This window comes from Glossina fuscipes, unplaced genomic scaffold, assembly GCF_014805625.2.
Source record: "Glossina fuscipes isolate IAEA_lab_2018 unplaced genomic scaffold, Yale_Gfus_2 113, whole genome shotgun sequence".
In the NCBI taxonomy this organism is placed as follows: Eukaryota; Metazoa; Arthropoda; class Insecta; order Diptera; family Glossinidae; genus Glossina; species Glossina fuscipes.
The window spans coordinates 2,367,516-2,384,527 of record NW_023998456.1 but is presented as its reverse complement, the minus strand read 5'-3'; the positions used below and the strand labels follow the sequence as shown (position 1 = coordinate 2,384,527).

Below are 17,012 nucleotides of genomic sequence, written 5' to 3'. Positions count from 1 at the left end.
TGACGGTTAGTATTAATCGCCATCCCTGAACAACAAAAGGTACAGTGACTTACATATAGGGGGTGTGACGGTTAGTATTAATCGCCATCCCTGAACAACAAATAGTACAGAGACTTACGGATAGGGGATGTGACGGTTAGTATTAATCGCCATCCCTGAATGACCAAGCAATACTCCCTTCGCCTGACCTAAATTAACCAGAAACAGTGAGGGACAGGCTAGCGCACCAGAGAGCCAAGGCAGCTACGGCACTGGCAACGTTTCTGTTTCTTTTTCTGTAGCGCTCCGCGGTAATCCAAAGTACAAATAACAATAGGTAACTCTCTCATCACGTATAAGCCACACCAGAAGGCGGGTCGCCTCGCTGGTTCCTTTTCCCCGCCAACCTAATTCTGGATCAAAATATTATAACTACTCCGCTTGGGGTCGAGAAGGAGATAGGTTTTCTTGGATTCGACGTAGAATAACAGGTGACGCAAGTGGGAGATAGGTTAGCAGGGGGAGAAGAAGCGGCGGACTTGCAGGATACAATAAAATAGCTTCATAAATGGCTACGTGGTCGCGGGAATCCATTTTATCGAATTTATCAAAACAACAATGCCGTTGTCCGCTAACATTAGAGCACCCGCTGCAATAACAAAATTAAAACTGTGTTCATCTCGTACTACCGCCGCCGTTAACTGGAAGCACATAAGCGATATTTTCATTTGCATTTCATTCACACTTGATACAACACGTCATCTCTGCAAACGGCAGCTGGATAATTTTTGTGTTTACCGGTGTTAGTGAAAAAAAGGAAAAAAAAAAGAGATTTTAAATATTTGAAAAAAGGAAAAGAGGTTTAATAAAGTAATCAAATAACCAAAGAAAACCATTTTAAAGAAAGAAAAGTAGGGAAGGAAGAGCAATCTCTCGTGAGAGAAAAATTAAGAAGCAATACATATATTCAATTATTCGTTTTTGTTTTTTCTTCGTGATTTTTTTTTTTGTGTTCCCCGTTATAAGAACCAAAACAACATCAGCGCGTCTCCCTATGGAGACTGGGTCTGATCTTATAACTACTAATAGAGACTGTTTTGAAAATTTTTACATGAACGCCGCTGGGCACACCAAGAGATCGAAAATGGGTGAGAATGATATTCTTTTATCTGATAACAGAGAAGCTAACGCAAACGTTTTAATTCCGCCTAGTAAACAGACTACCGACAAGCCCTCTGATTTGGGTGCCACAGCCGCCCCAAAACTCGAGATTAATTTGTACGATTGCCTTTCCAACTGCAATTTTATCGTTTTTTCGAAACGTGCGCGGACGCAGAAGGAAATCGCATCAATATTAACTCCAATCTCTATTTCTATGATTACTTGAAGGATTTCAGTATGTACGGCTTAAAAGAATTAAAAGTTGTCAGCAGGGGTAGAGTCAAACTGCTTTTCAGCTCCGCTGCCAATGCCAACAATTTTGTTATGAATAATGAATTTAATAAAAAGAATTTAGAAGCGTACATACCGAGGTCGTTCACTGAGAAATTTGGAGTTATTCGAAACATCCCATGCACATATAGTGTCGATGATATAATTAAAAACGCCATATCATTTATTCTGATTAAGTCCGCTGTCCGTTTCCAAAGAAGAAATCCCAACAACAAAGACGAGTGGATTCCCACAACCAGCATCAAAATTGGCTTCAAAAGGAGAGCCCTCCCTAAGTCAATAAAATTTAACTATTGTAATCTGCCGGTCGAATACTTTGTACCCACTTTAAAGCAGTGCTTTAAGTGTGGCAGATACGGTCACGTATCTAAATTCTGCAATGCTAAAGAGAGCAGGTGCCTTAACAGTGGAAAGTCTCCAAAGTGTGTAAATTGTGAGGCGATGAAGTGCTTGTCCTGTGGCTCAGGTGAGCACAACGCTCTCAATAAGTGTTGCCCTAATAGGGAAATTGATTCAAATATCAACAAGATAATGGCGATTAAAAATCTTTCGTATAAAGAGGTCAAAGAGAATTTTTCCGCAAATTATTTCGAATGTCTCGATGACATCACTTATGACGGCAATTTCGCTCCACTGGGGGACACGTCTGCAATTTCGGCCAAGGATGATAATCAAAACGCCAACAAAATCTTAACCAAAAATAAATATAATGCTGTAGTCAAAAGGAAATCGGTTCCTTCCAAATCTCCTATCAGTTCACCCATCAAGCCTTCTCCCAATACACCCCCTAAGTCGTCTGGAACAAGTCTTCGGTGACCGAAAATTTCAAACAACTATTTGCGGTCTTCAGAACTTGAAAGATTAATTCTCGCGATTCAAGAAAGTATCCGTCCGATGATCCCTCACAATCTTATTAAAGAATTTGAAGAAAAAATGTCTGTCTGCGCTATTTCTTGCACCGTTCGAGCATCCAGTACTGTGAGGAAATCCGCTGGGGTTCTTTCTCAAGTTTCAACATGATATCCTTTTTACAATATAATATTCAAAGTGTCCGACGTAACCTATCTTTTCTAGATTTTTACTTAAACTCAAACAAGATTGACTTTTGTATGTTAAGTGAAGTTTTTCTGAAAGATGAAAATTGTTTCGAAGTTAAAGTTTCGAATTATGCCTCAGCCACCAAATGCCGAAATGATGGCTATGGTGGTGTTAGTATAGTAGGTGTCAATTTCAGACGTATTCCCTATAACTCTGCCGTTGACATCATCATCATCAAAACCATCAACCTGAAAACGAATCTTCTCATAGCCTAATGCTACTTTCCACCCAGTCTCGATGTGCAAACCTTTCGTGATGAGATTCAGAGATTATGCGACTTTCTTGACGGTGAACAAAATCTGATTCTAGCTGGAGATTTCAATGCAAGACACCGCCTGTATGGCGATCAAGTCTCTACCAACAAAGGCAAAATCCTTGTGAATGCCATCAATTCCAACAGTTTCAGTGTCTTAAATAACGGCAATACTACCTTTCACTGTAATCGGAGCGGTCGCACGGCGAGCAGTGTCTTGGATCTAACTTTCTCGAACTCAACTATTTTATCTTTCAACTGGAACACGTCCAATGTTTCCATTGGCAAAAGTCAGCACTCCCCCATTATATTCCACAGTTGTAACAATTCCGTCAAGAAAATAGAAAATTTCATTTCACGCAACTTCTTTATGGACCGTCTGTCTAAAGTTGATCTTCCTTCTGATTTATCATCAATTCAAAGTGCCTTTCAGTCTGTAATCATGTCTGCTAGAACCAACTTTCCTGACATTGAGTCCTTCTTACCTAAACCTTGGTGGAACCCTTCCCTGTCAACACTTTTCCGCAAATACCAAGCTGCAAGAAAAAAAATGAGTAAATATGCCAATTCAGCCAACTACATTGAATATATGAAAACACTGAAAGAATGGAGGTCTGCAGTTAGAAAGGCGAAAAGGACACATAGAGCCATCGCCATTAAACAGTTATGTGGTAACGGCAACCCACGTTCCTTCTGGAATTATATCAATAGTCATCGACATTCTAGTCGAAAATTAAGCGGTTGTGCTGTATGGAATGACCGTGATAATAAAAAATACTAAGATATGCTCAAGAGCTACATTCCAATTGTCAATCCTATTACAATGCCTTCAATTCCTTTTAGTAGTATCAGTACTGTATGCAGTCAAGTATGACATGCTCAGAGCACTGTCTGGAGTTAGCTTTAGCATGCTTTTGCATGCAATTAACAACTGCTGGTCCACCAACTTTATAACCTGTGATTTGCGTTGCATCAAAATAGTTCCCATTTCCAAGCCAGGTAAAGACTTAAATGATTTAAATAGCTTCAGACCAATTTCACTAATAATATGTATTCATAAAGACCATCAACCTCATGGTTAAGTAGAGACTAACTGCTTTCCTGAAAACTAAGAACATTATTCCAGCTCGGTCTTACGCCTATCAAAAACGCAAATCTACGAATATGTGCGTTAATGAACTGTGTTTTCTCATAGCCAGCTTAAAAAAGCAGGGAAAATGGTTGTCATGCTCTCCCTGGACATCAGCAAAGCCTATGACTGTGTCAACTTGATTAAGCTTGGTAGAATTCTCTTAAACTTTTCGATTCCTCTTCAAATACGGCTGTGGATACTAAATTTTTTATCCAAGCGTGTGTTGGTGATGGGTACCGAAAAAGTTGAAATATGCGGTGGTATCCCACAAGGCAGTTGTTTAAGCCCCAGTCAAAGTGGAAGAGGAACTTTCCTCTACTTTTATTGAGTTGCTCGCCATTCGACATGCTATCAAGGTTGCTATCTCCGATGGTATCAGACGTTTCGTTATTTTTTCCGACAGCAGGTCAGCTCTACTTCTAATAAATAAAACAGATGCAGAAAATCAATATGTGTTTCATATTCACAAGATGTTGCACGAACCTCAAGTGGATGACTGTCACCTCGGTTGGGTACCTGGCCACTGCGGCTTTTTTTTAAATGTAAAAGCCGACTTTCATGCAGGGAAAGCTCGTGTTGATGGGACAATTTTGTCCATCTCCCAATGAAGCAATTCGGGCAATTCGCTACCACATCCTTCAACAGCTAGACGACGAATTCAAAGAAATCGCGCGCGTTAAATCCAATCGTCTTTTCTATAAATTAAATCCCACATTTCAATTTAAACCCTTCTCTGTATCTTCTTTTAATTCCTGGGAAATCAGAATTCTTTATAGATTCATGAGTGATCATACTTATGACAAAGTTTATTTAAAAATGATTCGCGCTATACCATGTGATGTTTGTGAAGTTTGCAATGTTGTTGAGTCTGCTGAGCATCTAATCTTCAGATGTCACAGGCTTGATGGCATTAGAGATTCCTTTAGCTTCTTCAAGTTATATGGCTGTCTTCTCGATCTCTTTGCAGCAAAAAATGTACGTCATCACGGGGAACTAACTTGCTTTATTAGAAAAGCCAATTTATCCTTTTAGAATTCTTCTTTTTCCTCTTCTTTCCTTTTTTTTTTGCGTTCAATCATTTTCTATTACCATAATATTCCTTTTCGTTTTCAGCCAAAGTTTGCAACACTGTTTAACTTTCAAGAGCTCAACAAGCACAATTACACACACACACACAAATACATTTAACATGCTCACTCCAGTTATTACGGCCGCTCTTTTTTTTTTTTCTTTGTTACGTTTTATACATAATCGTGACTAAAAATTACAACAGTTTATTATCTGGACATATAAGCCAAAAATCTATTGACTTAGTCCATCTCCGTTCAACACTCCAAAAAAAAAAAAAGAATAAGCGATATTTTAACTTCCTTCGACTTAAAATTTTATGCACTGTAAACTTACGTTTGATAAATTGTTTCTCTTGTGAATCCAAGCGTTTTTGATTCAAATATGCTTGGGTCGCTCTGAAAAAAAACGTCTAAATACATGTCATTTTTAACCTTTGATCGCGTGTTTATTAAATCTTTGTTGCTTTGCCGGGGTCCATAACATAGTTTTGCCGATGTGTTCTAACATAGCTTTGCCGTGGTTTTTATTGTACTGCGCATAGTTTAACATCTCTGTTTTTACGCGTTAACATGCAGTTTTGTCCGTTTGTAGATGTGTTTTGATCATAATTCATGCAAATGTGCGCTTTGTAGATGGTATTTTGATCATATCTCATGCAAGTGTGCCGTTTGTAGATGGTACTTTGGCATTTGGTTGTCGCTTGTAAATAAAAACCAACTAACGGATTTTTTTTCAAAGGGAAAAAAACTTTGAGAAATAATACAATTGTACTGAAAAAGTGCAAAAAACAAAGATTTTCATACACAAAAAAAAGATTAAAAAAAAAGGAAAATATATATGAAAATTAAACAAGAAAAATGTTTGGTGGAAAAAATTTTAAAAAAATTTACAAAAGAAATTGTTGTCTGGTGAAAAAAAACACCGGAGGACAAAAAACTATTGAACAAATTAAACCTAAGCAGAGAGGCATGATAGGTGGAGATATTGTACAAGCTAGCCAAGAGCCTCATTAGCCTCATTACTGTTACAAAAGTTAAAATCACAATTGCGGTTTTAACTTTTTTGTTTCCAAATTTTTACAAATTTTGAATTTGATGCCAATATACTACTTATATTTCCAATATAAGCAGGCAAACAAACGATGGATATGACTATAGTAGCGAAAATTTGCTTAGGCAATTTCATAAATTCATAAATTTCATAAATTAAAAAATTACATTGCGGTGAACTTAATGTTATAATATTGGATATATATTTCTTCTCCCTTTTTTTTGGGTGTAATAAAACAAAATAACCACAAACCTTTTTTATAAACGTAGAATTTTAAAATCTCCTAAATGCCAAGGAGACAGTATTTATGAATATGCTCGTATTAACAAAAGGAAAGTCTTGTACTACTAGGAACTATTTAATATGCACCATGCATTACTCATGTCAATACATCATTTGTCGTAGATGGCTTGAGGCACTTTATTAGAGATTCCCGATTCGTCCGATTTTCAAAACTTTTTCGAAAATGTCTATGTTTAAATTCCTGAACCTCTTTCCAGCCAATGTTATAATAACACATTGAATAATTTTTTGAATAATAATATTATGAATTATATATAAATTAAAATTATATATTAGATGAAGACAATTTAAGAAATATATATATATATATATATAGAAATGTATATATATATATATAGAAATATATATATAGTGATACGACTCGTTAATGGCCTTACAGATCGTCCACATTGACGACATTGATGACATGTATGAGTATCGACGTCTGCTTCAAAACTTAATCGTTAAGAAAAAAAAGAAAAAAAGCTACGACCAAAGTAAGTTCGACCCCATTGATATTTGAAAAAATCCACATCTTCCTAATCTCAGCTTAATATAAATAAGGTTATAATATAAAAGTACCATTTAAAACACTATTGTAAAAGATATGTAAAAAATATGTTGTTAAAAATTTTAAATAATAGAAGTAAGCATATAATAAAAAATATTTTTCTTATATTTTATTTATGTCTACTATATACAAAAAATTTAGATATAACTAGGCGTATTCCAATATTTATATCTCTTTTCAGGTTCGTCCTTTGTCGCCATCAATTTATTTATCACTATTATTTATTATTATTGTCATATGTTTATCCTATATCTTATTTATCTTTTAGTGAAGGTCGACCGCCGTGTCCGACATATACTTCACGTAATGGTCGCTGAAAACCTCGAAAAACACTATGTTATCTGGGGCAGCACGACGGCAACGAAACAATAGAAAAAGGTAGGCAACTTACATCCTTTCGGAGGACCACCTAATTGCATGCGGGTATATAAACAGCAGCGGTACGAACGAAGAACTCCGAACGAAGTGTACGGCAACAGCGGTAAAAGAATCCTCGAATTCCACAACTATCTTTATTTGTTGCACTGCTGCTACAAACACCTTAAAAACTCGAAATTCTCGACCATTATTGCTGCGACTTTACAGAAGCTATCCGATCTCCACAAACAACACATGGCGTTTCGGACGATGACAGGTTCCTGCCCCCGAAATACCTGCCCAAATATCCTCTTAAACTGCCATTTCTTCAGCGATATGATCTCCGCAACCCCGCAAGCAGCAATGAACGGAGGGGAATTTACGGGGAGCGAGCTGAAAAACGCGCAGTTGTCTTGCGACTTCTGAGCACAATTGACTAAGTTCGCGAGCGTTGTGCATCCAAGCACAATCGACGCTAATAATTGGAGTAAGCGCAACAAATCTTTGGAAGAGTAAAATAGAAATTTGTTTAAATCTTAAGTAATTGAAAACTTATGTACTAAAAAATTACTAGACTTATAACCGATAGACAGAGGAACAGAATTGCCCGGTTTTTAAGACAGAACAATAGGTGAAAGCTATTGTCCATAAGATTGGTTTGGATTGTAACATATGTAATCCGTTAGGTATAGCAGCTGGAACGGGTAAGTTATTATGAATGCATTGAAAACCATAAGTTTTTTCAAAACATACTCTGATCTTTCTTTTAAAGATTTTTATTGTAATCCGATCCGATCTTTCTCTTTTCTTCTAAACCCAATAGCAACATGATTTTATGGAATTCGTGGGTTAATTAGAACATTTTTTTAAACCTGTTAATTATGAATTATGAATAATCATTTCTAGGCAGATCATCTTCTAATGTTATTACCCTTATCGTTGAAGGCTATTCTTGCTAAATATTGATTGCAAATAAAAGTTTGAGAACAGAAATGCCTAACTTTGGAAAACTTGTGATATAATCCCGTATGATTCATTACTTCTTTTTTTAAAATGGTTTCAAATCATTTGACTCCAGACGCATTGAGTTGTGCTTAGTTGTGCACTAGCATTGCTCATAAATGCCACGCCTATAAAAATTGTATAAAAGTATTCATAAATTCATCCCAGATGGAGTTATATAGATGTTAGCGCAGTATTGAAGGTAGTCATGAACCAAGTTAGTTTTCAGATTGCACGATAGTATAGCCAGAGTCAGAACTAGTTAAAATTTTCAAAATTTTAAATTGGACTGTGTTGAGACAACAGCTGACTGATGCAGTTAAAGCAGCAGGAAGAAACCCTGTTCTTTCGGTAAAATAATAGCGTACTTTCAACAAGTGGGCGTATAATATGTAATTCAGAAGACCACTCTTATGTATCCACTACAGGGATGTAGGTACATTGGATTTTGATGGCTGAAACGTAATAAAACTATTTTTCTTTCTTTCAAATTCGTTTTAAATTAATATTTATTAATTTTCTTTTATTCTTTTTCTTTAAGAGTAGTTTTTAGTGTTGTATATGAAAATAAAATTAATTAAATGAAATAAAAAGTCCATTTAAATGACTAAAACATAAAACACTTTGTTCTTTTATTTTTTTATATTTATACTTAAAATTAAATAATTCATCTTTTTATGTTTTGCTTTTTTTTTGTGTTTCAATTCTTATTAGAGAACAATTGCTAATGTTCGCCTTTTTTTTGCTTACTTTCATTTACTAAAACCGAAAAAGTCATAAAATGTCTTTTGTTAATAATTTTGTTCTAAAATTCTTTTAGTTAATTCCATTTTATAAATTTAATTTGTATACCCAAAAATTTGTGTGTTTTTCTTTTTATCATACTCACTTAAAAAAAAAAAATTCTTTTACTACATTCATTAATCCATTAACTGCTGCAACAGCTAATGACAATTTGCTCAGTCATCAAATACGTTATTCCTAAAGTATCATTTATGTACGTAGCTGTGTTCAATATTTTTGTATTTTTCTGAGTATTTTAAAATTTCTTGTTTTTATGTTAAGTAAGTGGTGGTGATGGTGGTAAAGATTGTTTTTGAATGCTTAAGAAAAAAAAAAACATAGAAAAATTAAAGCTTAAAAGGTATTAATCATAAGTGAATCAATGAGTTTTACGAATAGTAAGGCAATCAAGGAAAATTTTTGCTACAAAACGTTAAGAGTAAAGTAAAAATTCTATTAATTATTATCATAAAAATAAGAGCAAAAGAAAATGAATTCATTTTAAATACAATTCTTACGTCAAAAAAAAGTCTCCAAACGCTCTCTTTTCCTTCTTTATTTCACTAAATATGGACTTCTTTCGTAATTTCTTCTTCTTATTCCGCTTCTTATTGAATTTCCATTTAAATGCAAAATCATATTTCAGGTACATCATAACTTAAAATTTAACTTAACAAATACTCGTATGTATAAAATATATATAAAAAAATTTATTTAAAAAAAAAAAAAACATGTAGATAAAATTATTGAGTTCTTAAAGTTTCAAAGTTTTATATATTGTTAAGTGAAATACGAAGTAAAAGTAATAGCTCACAACTGAGTATTAGAAGCAATTATCAAATTCGATAACCTTAACCAAAAGAACGTAATAATAATTACAATAACAATTAAAAGAATTAGGTCTGTTTTGGAACGCATTTTGTGATACCCACCACCTCAAACATCCTTACATATTACAAAGCATTATGTTATTCGTAGGCATGCCTCTTGGGAAGTATTGCCCTTCTTGCAATCAACGTTCACAAATCTCTGATAACTATCTGTCAAACTTTAGATGATTCGCTATAAATTACAAAAAGTGTTGTTGTTAATTGCGAACATGTGCAAAATTTTAAATTAACACTTTCTAGAGATTATAAACTCTTTTGTTGAGCGTATACGGATCGGGGCCATTTTCATATTTCATTTCATAAGTCTTACTGTTCATTGTAGGTTTCTACGACTATCAACTTTCCAACAGCAGACGTCGGACAGACGAAGCGACAAGTGTGTATGGGTAAGTTAATTAAGAATCATAAACTCATCGACAATATATATACCATTGTGTGCAAAACTGAGATAATTTCATATTTTGTTTTTTAAATCTATTTAGTCGCCTTCAAAGTAATTCCCCTCAGACAGACTACACTTATGCCATCGTTTTCCCCAATCCTCGAAACAAATGGCATAGTCGATTTCCGCAGGGGCATTCAGAGCTTTCTTGGATTCAGCTTGTGTCTTTTCGATTGAGTCAAATGCGATCGTTGTGGAACGATATGGATTAAATTTTTAACAAAATGGTCTCGAAGAACCAACAACTATTAACAATTTGGTCCGACGAAAGGAACTCATGATGTCCAACACCACGACAATCGAATAGACCTGTTAATATCACTATAATTTTTGAGCGACTTTGGCTCGGTTTTTTCGGTCCTGGCTTACATTTTGCACGATATTCGCCCGATTGACCAGTTGTTTCTGAGTCGTTTGCCAACTCTCGTATCCAACTCTCATTTCAGACAAAACTTAATGCAACTTCTTTGCTCAATAGTTGTAAAAACCGGAAGAAACGCTAATACTTTTTGACACAGATATCTGTCACAGTCCTATCAATTTAGAAAAGAAAGTGTTTCTGTTACTCGATGTGCTCACGCAATTCAATTTGAATATTAGTCTTACACTTTGGTCACAGTATTATGTACTTAATACTTTACACGGACAGACGGAGGAGCGAATGCGCACGGCCAACATCATTCGAGTCATACGCTCATTAACAATAAATATGTATATACATGCGGTATACTTAATGCTGTCGTCAGACGGAGATGCTTACACCCACTTAGAATCTGCTTATCGATACTATACATATATATGATATTTTTGAGTGTTAAAAATGCATGAATAAATAATACTTGACGTGATTAATATATTTGTCACACTGGCGGCGGGTATAAAAGGAAAGAAAATCGAATAAATTCTGTTCAACATATTTCCACATATTATTTCATAATTAAATTCAAGCGATTATATATTAAAATTAAAAAATACTTGGAAAAGGTAAAAGGAGAAAAAAAATTCAATGAATATAAAAACTATTTAAAATAATTTTTAAATTTCAATAACTTCAACAAAATTCAATAAAATTATTATTATATTCTATTTAAAAAATATTTAAATAAAGAAGAAACAAAACTTTGCTAAATACTCACAAAGCCCTAAAGCTATATTTCCAAAGCTCGTATAATTTAACAGAAAAAAATAGGAAATCGATACTGATTTTATGGCGAAGCTAATGTAAGGTCATTAGTTAGCCGAAGGGGATTTCCCTCTATGCCGCTAATAATTGAGGCAGATATCTATGGCGCATTAGACGAAAATTTTCGTAAAAGTAAGAAAAAAAAAGTTCCTCCTCGTCTCTGAATTCTGATCGCTAAAGAGGTTTAGCTGTTTTCCTCAATTGTTATATATTTGTCGTAATTCAGATTCGTTTTCTTAAGCTCGTGTACCATACGCAAGGTTCCCAGGCCTTGACGATTACAAACATAATAATAAAATCCGTGAAACCCCGCCCAAAATCGTGTACTTATTTAATAAATAAGTCCTATTTTGCAGAGTGAAACTTAGATCTTACTCGCGCTCAATTCTGGCTTGAGATTAAATGTTTGAGAGCTAAGCGCTCCCCGGGGACAAACCAACCTAATCATTCAAACTTTATAAATGTTTTTTTTCTTCTTAATTATTTTTTCATCTTGAAATATAAAAACTCAGAAGAATTACAATTTTTTTCTCAAAATATTTTAATTAGTTCAAAATTTCATATATTTTAAGTCATTTAATATTTTTTAAAATTGAAAAATCTGTCAAAATCTCAGTACTTTCTGAACGTGTGGTCTATACTTTTATAAGACTATCTTAAAATATCTAAGTACTGTACGTTAACGATTTTCGGAATTTTCATAAATCTTAAAGCTTGGAAAGCTTTTAAGCTTTGCTTAAAAGTACTACTATTAATGTAAAAAAGTATAGAAGGAAAGCATAAAAGAAAATTAAAATGAACAACATTACTACTGCTCCATTTTTCCCATTCTCTTATCTTACTTTTCAGAACTTGCTCGTTTGCTTGCGTCTGTTTTTCGTTTTATTTCTTAATGTCTTACTGGCCCGACTTTTACTTCGTTCTCAAGCGCTTCTTAATATGATTCTTCTTCTTTTGTTTTTGATATAAATGTAAATTATATTTATGGGAAAATGAATTTCGTCCATTTTTCTGCTCTGATCGATGCTTCCAATAACAATGTAAAGCCAAAGAAGCTTTCGTATGGTAATTGAAGACCATCATGGAGGAACGTTTCGATAGGCATTTCCAGCAACTTAGTTTACGACCTACCATACGATTTAAGTACTTATCACGCAATAGACCAATCACCACTTCCGGAGCTACTTTAATCTTTTTCGGTTGAGCTTGTTTACGAGATGATCGCTTATCGTAGGCGGACAAAGAATTGCTAGACGTTTCACTATTTGCTGTACTTTTTTTGCTAAAGTCTAAAGGTGCTGCTAAGTACTGCTGCTGACTGGCGGCATCAGCAAGCAAAGGCAACAAGGTAGCCAACTGTGTTTTAGATTTTTTGCAGCATTTATTGTTATGGTTATTATAAGTCGTAACGTTATTGTTATAAGGATGATATATGTGATTGTTGCCGTTGCATTTCTTAGGACTCCTAGAGCTGCATCGTTTATAAGAATCGGAAGCTAAATCTCTTTCTCTCTTTAAAGGGCTAATCGGAGTTTTGTGAGTGGAATTATTATACGGACTGGTGGAGGTTTTGCTCACTCTTGGTGTTATCGTCAGAGTTATATCTTCCTTATTCTTTAGATATTCTATATACTCCTCGGTTTCACTTAACATTCGTTTACGCTTCGGCGACGTTTGTTGTTCCATCGGTAAAGTTCGACTCTGTGATTGCTGGGCGGTGGTTGTAGGTGTTGGCATATTCGGAAACATTAATGGAGTTTCGGCGGCGTAATATTTGCTGATTATGTCTTTAACATAATTTTGAAATTGTGTACCGATCTTGTTAAGATTCTGAAATTCTAATTGCGTTAAAAAGGTAGCATTTTGATTATTTTCTTTATTGTGCAGATCCAGGCGATGCGAAGACATTTGCTGATAATTTATGTAATTTCGCATTGGTTGCTGTTGCTGTTGTAAAGATGACGACATTTTATTTTTATTCTGCTGGTTATTGTAACCGTTAGATTTATTATTATTAAGTTTATACGCGGGAGACGATCTAATAAGCTGCTCTTGATTCTCTTGATCTTCCTGTTGATAGAGTAAATGTTTCTGGTGTTGTTGTTGATCTTGATATTCGGTATAGTCGGGTAAACATTTACGCCTTTGGAGATCGTTGTAATGGTTTGTACTGCTGCTGTTGCTGGTGGTGGGCACCGCTTGATAAGTTATCTCTTGTAGATCAAAATTCTTACCTAAAAATGCCGACATCGCCTTTCTCTGCTCAATGCTACCATTGTTGCTATTATTGGCATTATGAAATGCTTCTTCATAATGCTTTATTTGTTCCAGTTTTAGGGGAGACAAATCATCACCAGAATTTGAAGATGAAGCCGACGAAGGAGTATTTTCATCATCTTCTCCCGTTGAATGTTGTCGTTGACGCATGCCATTCACGTATAACGGTGTGTTTGGATTTGCTACATTCGATGTTATTGCATTATATTTGGAACGCGGTTGTTGCAATTGTTGCTGTTGTTGATAAAGTAAACTTAAATTGTTAGCGTTACTACTGAGACTATGTAGTAAAGCAGCAGCATCTTTAGTCGTCCATTGAGTTATGGGCAGTTTATTATTGAACAAGAATTGTTGCTTGGCTGGTAATTTTAATTCTTGCACGCCTCCCGCCTTATGAAAATCCTGAGCGACTGAAGAGGTATTGCGACTAATGGCGTCCATTTTAATGAGGCTGCGAATAAATAAAGAGACAAAGAATTAGGAATTGAAACTAACATTAAATTATTAGTGCATTATGTAATTAAAATATAAAAGGAAATGTAAGCAAGTTAGTAAATAAAATTGTCTTTTTCAATAAATTTTAAAAAAGTTACATTTTCTAATCTAATATTGAAGAAGTTCTCAAAGAATATTTTCGTAAAAAAATTATAAGACAAACTTATATATAACATAAACTTATAATTATCCGTAGATCGCACTTCGTTAGATATAAAATATTCGGTGTGACGGCTTTAAAAATTGTATTTATGAATTCTATTCAAACATCAGCCAATTAATATACTTTACGTTTACACATTTGCACTCATCAGTCAATCCAAGCAGTCTGTTACGCATAGGATGAGCTATTCTAAGCCCTTTTTTTCCTTTTTTACAAGCTCGAGAGAAAGTCAGCCTACAGATATATACGGGACAATTCGCAAAGTATAAGAGTAGATTAACTTTATCAACACTTTTGCAGGCTTTAAAAATATTAGGCATTCCATAAGACGTTGACAACATTGAAATCGACATGTCTGTCTTTCTGACAATTCTCAAACTCGCAGGAATTTAATTTCTATTTCACAAAAATCGTAGTTTAATGAGAAGCACGCTTTCATAATCTAGGGAACTGAAATAATTGCCGATGGACGGAAAATTAGATATATTTTCCACTCTAGCAGTAAGCAGGAGACAGGTTTAAGAGAACACCTTGTTAGGACAGCACAGAAATACCAGGGGTTTCAACAGAATTATTGCCACAACTATGGTACATTAAAAAAAAAAATCAACAAATGAGACATTCTTGCCCTAGTGACCTTTATTACTATTATTTATTCATTTAGATGTTAGCAGCTACTTAGCCTTAAGACTCACAACAAAATATATATGTTATAAGTATAAGTTGACCTACAGTTTAGAACAATTGATACTAGGCATACAGTAGCAAACGGAAGGTAAAGAGGAATAACACCGTGATAAACACTTAGCCAATGACTTTCGCAATGATATTATCGAATAAGTAATGCAGCTGATACACTGTATTCACTTTTATCCGAAGCGAAGAATAAGTGAAAATTTTCATTTCAGAGAACACGCATGGGAGAATGCAATTCATAGGTAGCCCTAAAACGCGTTAGACGCAAGGGAAAGATGTGATTAAAGACTCTATGCGGGACAGTAAACCTAAGGTTGGTAAGTAAGAATGGAGACTCGATTTCGCCATCCCTCTCTTCCCTACAGATATTAGACTGATTAATAGGAACCTGTTCTCATAAGGGGGAAGTGATCTTTGGCGCTTGCCAGTTAAGCCCAAGAAGGCCAAATAGAACAAAATGTTTCTGAACAGATCCCACCATTCGCACGGCGCAGCTTGGAGCAAGAAGAGAGATCTTAGATATTGCACGATATTTTCTTTCTTGAATATTAAACTTTAGTGATATCGACCTCGAAAAGAAATTTAGCAAAGTGTTCACCGTTGATAACGCCGTCTAGTAAAGTTTGGTCAGAGAATTTTGTATAGATAACTTTGTAAATTTAGTTTGGTATTGAGAACCTAGAAAGGTTGCATAATAAAAATTTTGAAAATAAAAAGGATTTAAAGCAATTTAGCACACATATGTTAAGATTAAAAAATAAAAAAAAAAAATAAAAAAAATAGAATTGAAAACCAAACGTTACGAAAATGTTCAGAAAAATTCGAAAATTTAATGTTCAAATACCGCGAATAGTCTTCGGTATCGCTTCCGTCCGCTTCAAGATATTGAAATAAGCGCTCTGAGCCACGTTTCTGAACAGCAGCGTTCGGCAGGCCGCTTGTTAATAAATCCTGTGGCGGTATTAAAGCACCGGTGGCACTTAAACGCCATCCGCCCATCGATGTAGGATTAACAATTATCTCTTGTAAGGGACCGCCGGTCGCACCATTCTGATTATCATTAGTATTATTTGTCGTATAAATAGTAACCGAATTGTTAGCATTCGTTGAATTGTTTATACTGTTTAATAAAATGAGTTTGTTAGAAAAAAAGTGAAATCCAAACTTCGAAATAAATTATTTTTCAATATATTTATGTTAATTACCTAAAGTTGTCATTTTGAAATTGATTTAAATGATTGTTATTATTATGGTTATTGTTGTTATTGTTATTATTATTACTATTTCCTAAAGTGTTGCTTATCGTTCTTAAAACATTTAAATTTGTTGACAAATTTTGACGCTGGGATGGCACAAAGTGTGGGCTGATATGTGTGTAGTGGAATTAGTTTAGTTAAATATAGAGAAGAGAAAGTTAATAGAGAATTAAATGCAATCGTCACATTAAAGAGTTATGTTAATGTTATGTTACGTTTATTATTGCTATATATTGCTATAAAATGTTTATAAACTTACTGTGCCTCTTTTAAGTGAGCTTGGTATTCTTCTAGAGTATCCCCTAAAAAGTTACATTTACTGCAGGCTCTTTTATTATGCACCTTAAGGATGTGTGTGGACAAGCGTTCCGAACGTGCGGCTTTATAATCGCATAACAAACATACGAAAGGTTTTGTATGAGTATTTAAATGGCGTTTAAGACCCCATTTATCTGCTCCCGACCAGGGACAATACAGGCAGGTAAATCTTTTCTCTCTTTTTGGTTTAACGGTAACAGTACCAACGCCACCGCCAACGCCACCGCCACCGCCACCGACCGCGGTTGTTAGCGTTACATCA

At 34.6% G+C, this 17,012-nt stretch overlaps 1 protein-coding gene across 1 annotated transcript in view; it reads right to left on the bottom strand.

Annotated features, from left to right (window-relative positions):
- Positions 1-12,403: 12,403 nt before the first annotated feature.
- The window catches only part of LOC119639826 (protein charlatan), a 40,214-nt gene continuing 35,605 nt past the window's right edge, over positions 12,404-17,012 (bottom strand). Inside the window, exons 5-8 of the mRNA XM_038037498.1 lie at positions 16,692-17,007; positions 16,382-16,540; positions 16,021-16,296; positions 12,404-14,273 (exon numbers count right to left, since the gene is read on the bottom strand). Coding sequence (XP_037893426.1) covers positions 12,458-14,273; positions 16,021-16,296; positions 16,382-16,540; positions 16,692-17,007 — 2,567 coding nt within the window. The 3' untranslated portion in view covers positions 12,404-12,457. The remainder of the gene's footprint in view (positions 14,274-16,020; positions 16,297-16,381; positions 16,541-16,691; positions 17,008-17,012) is intronic.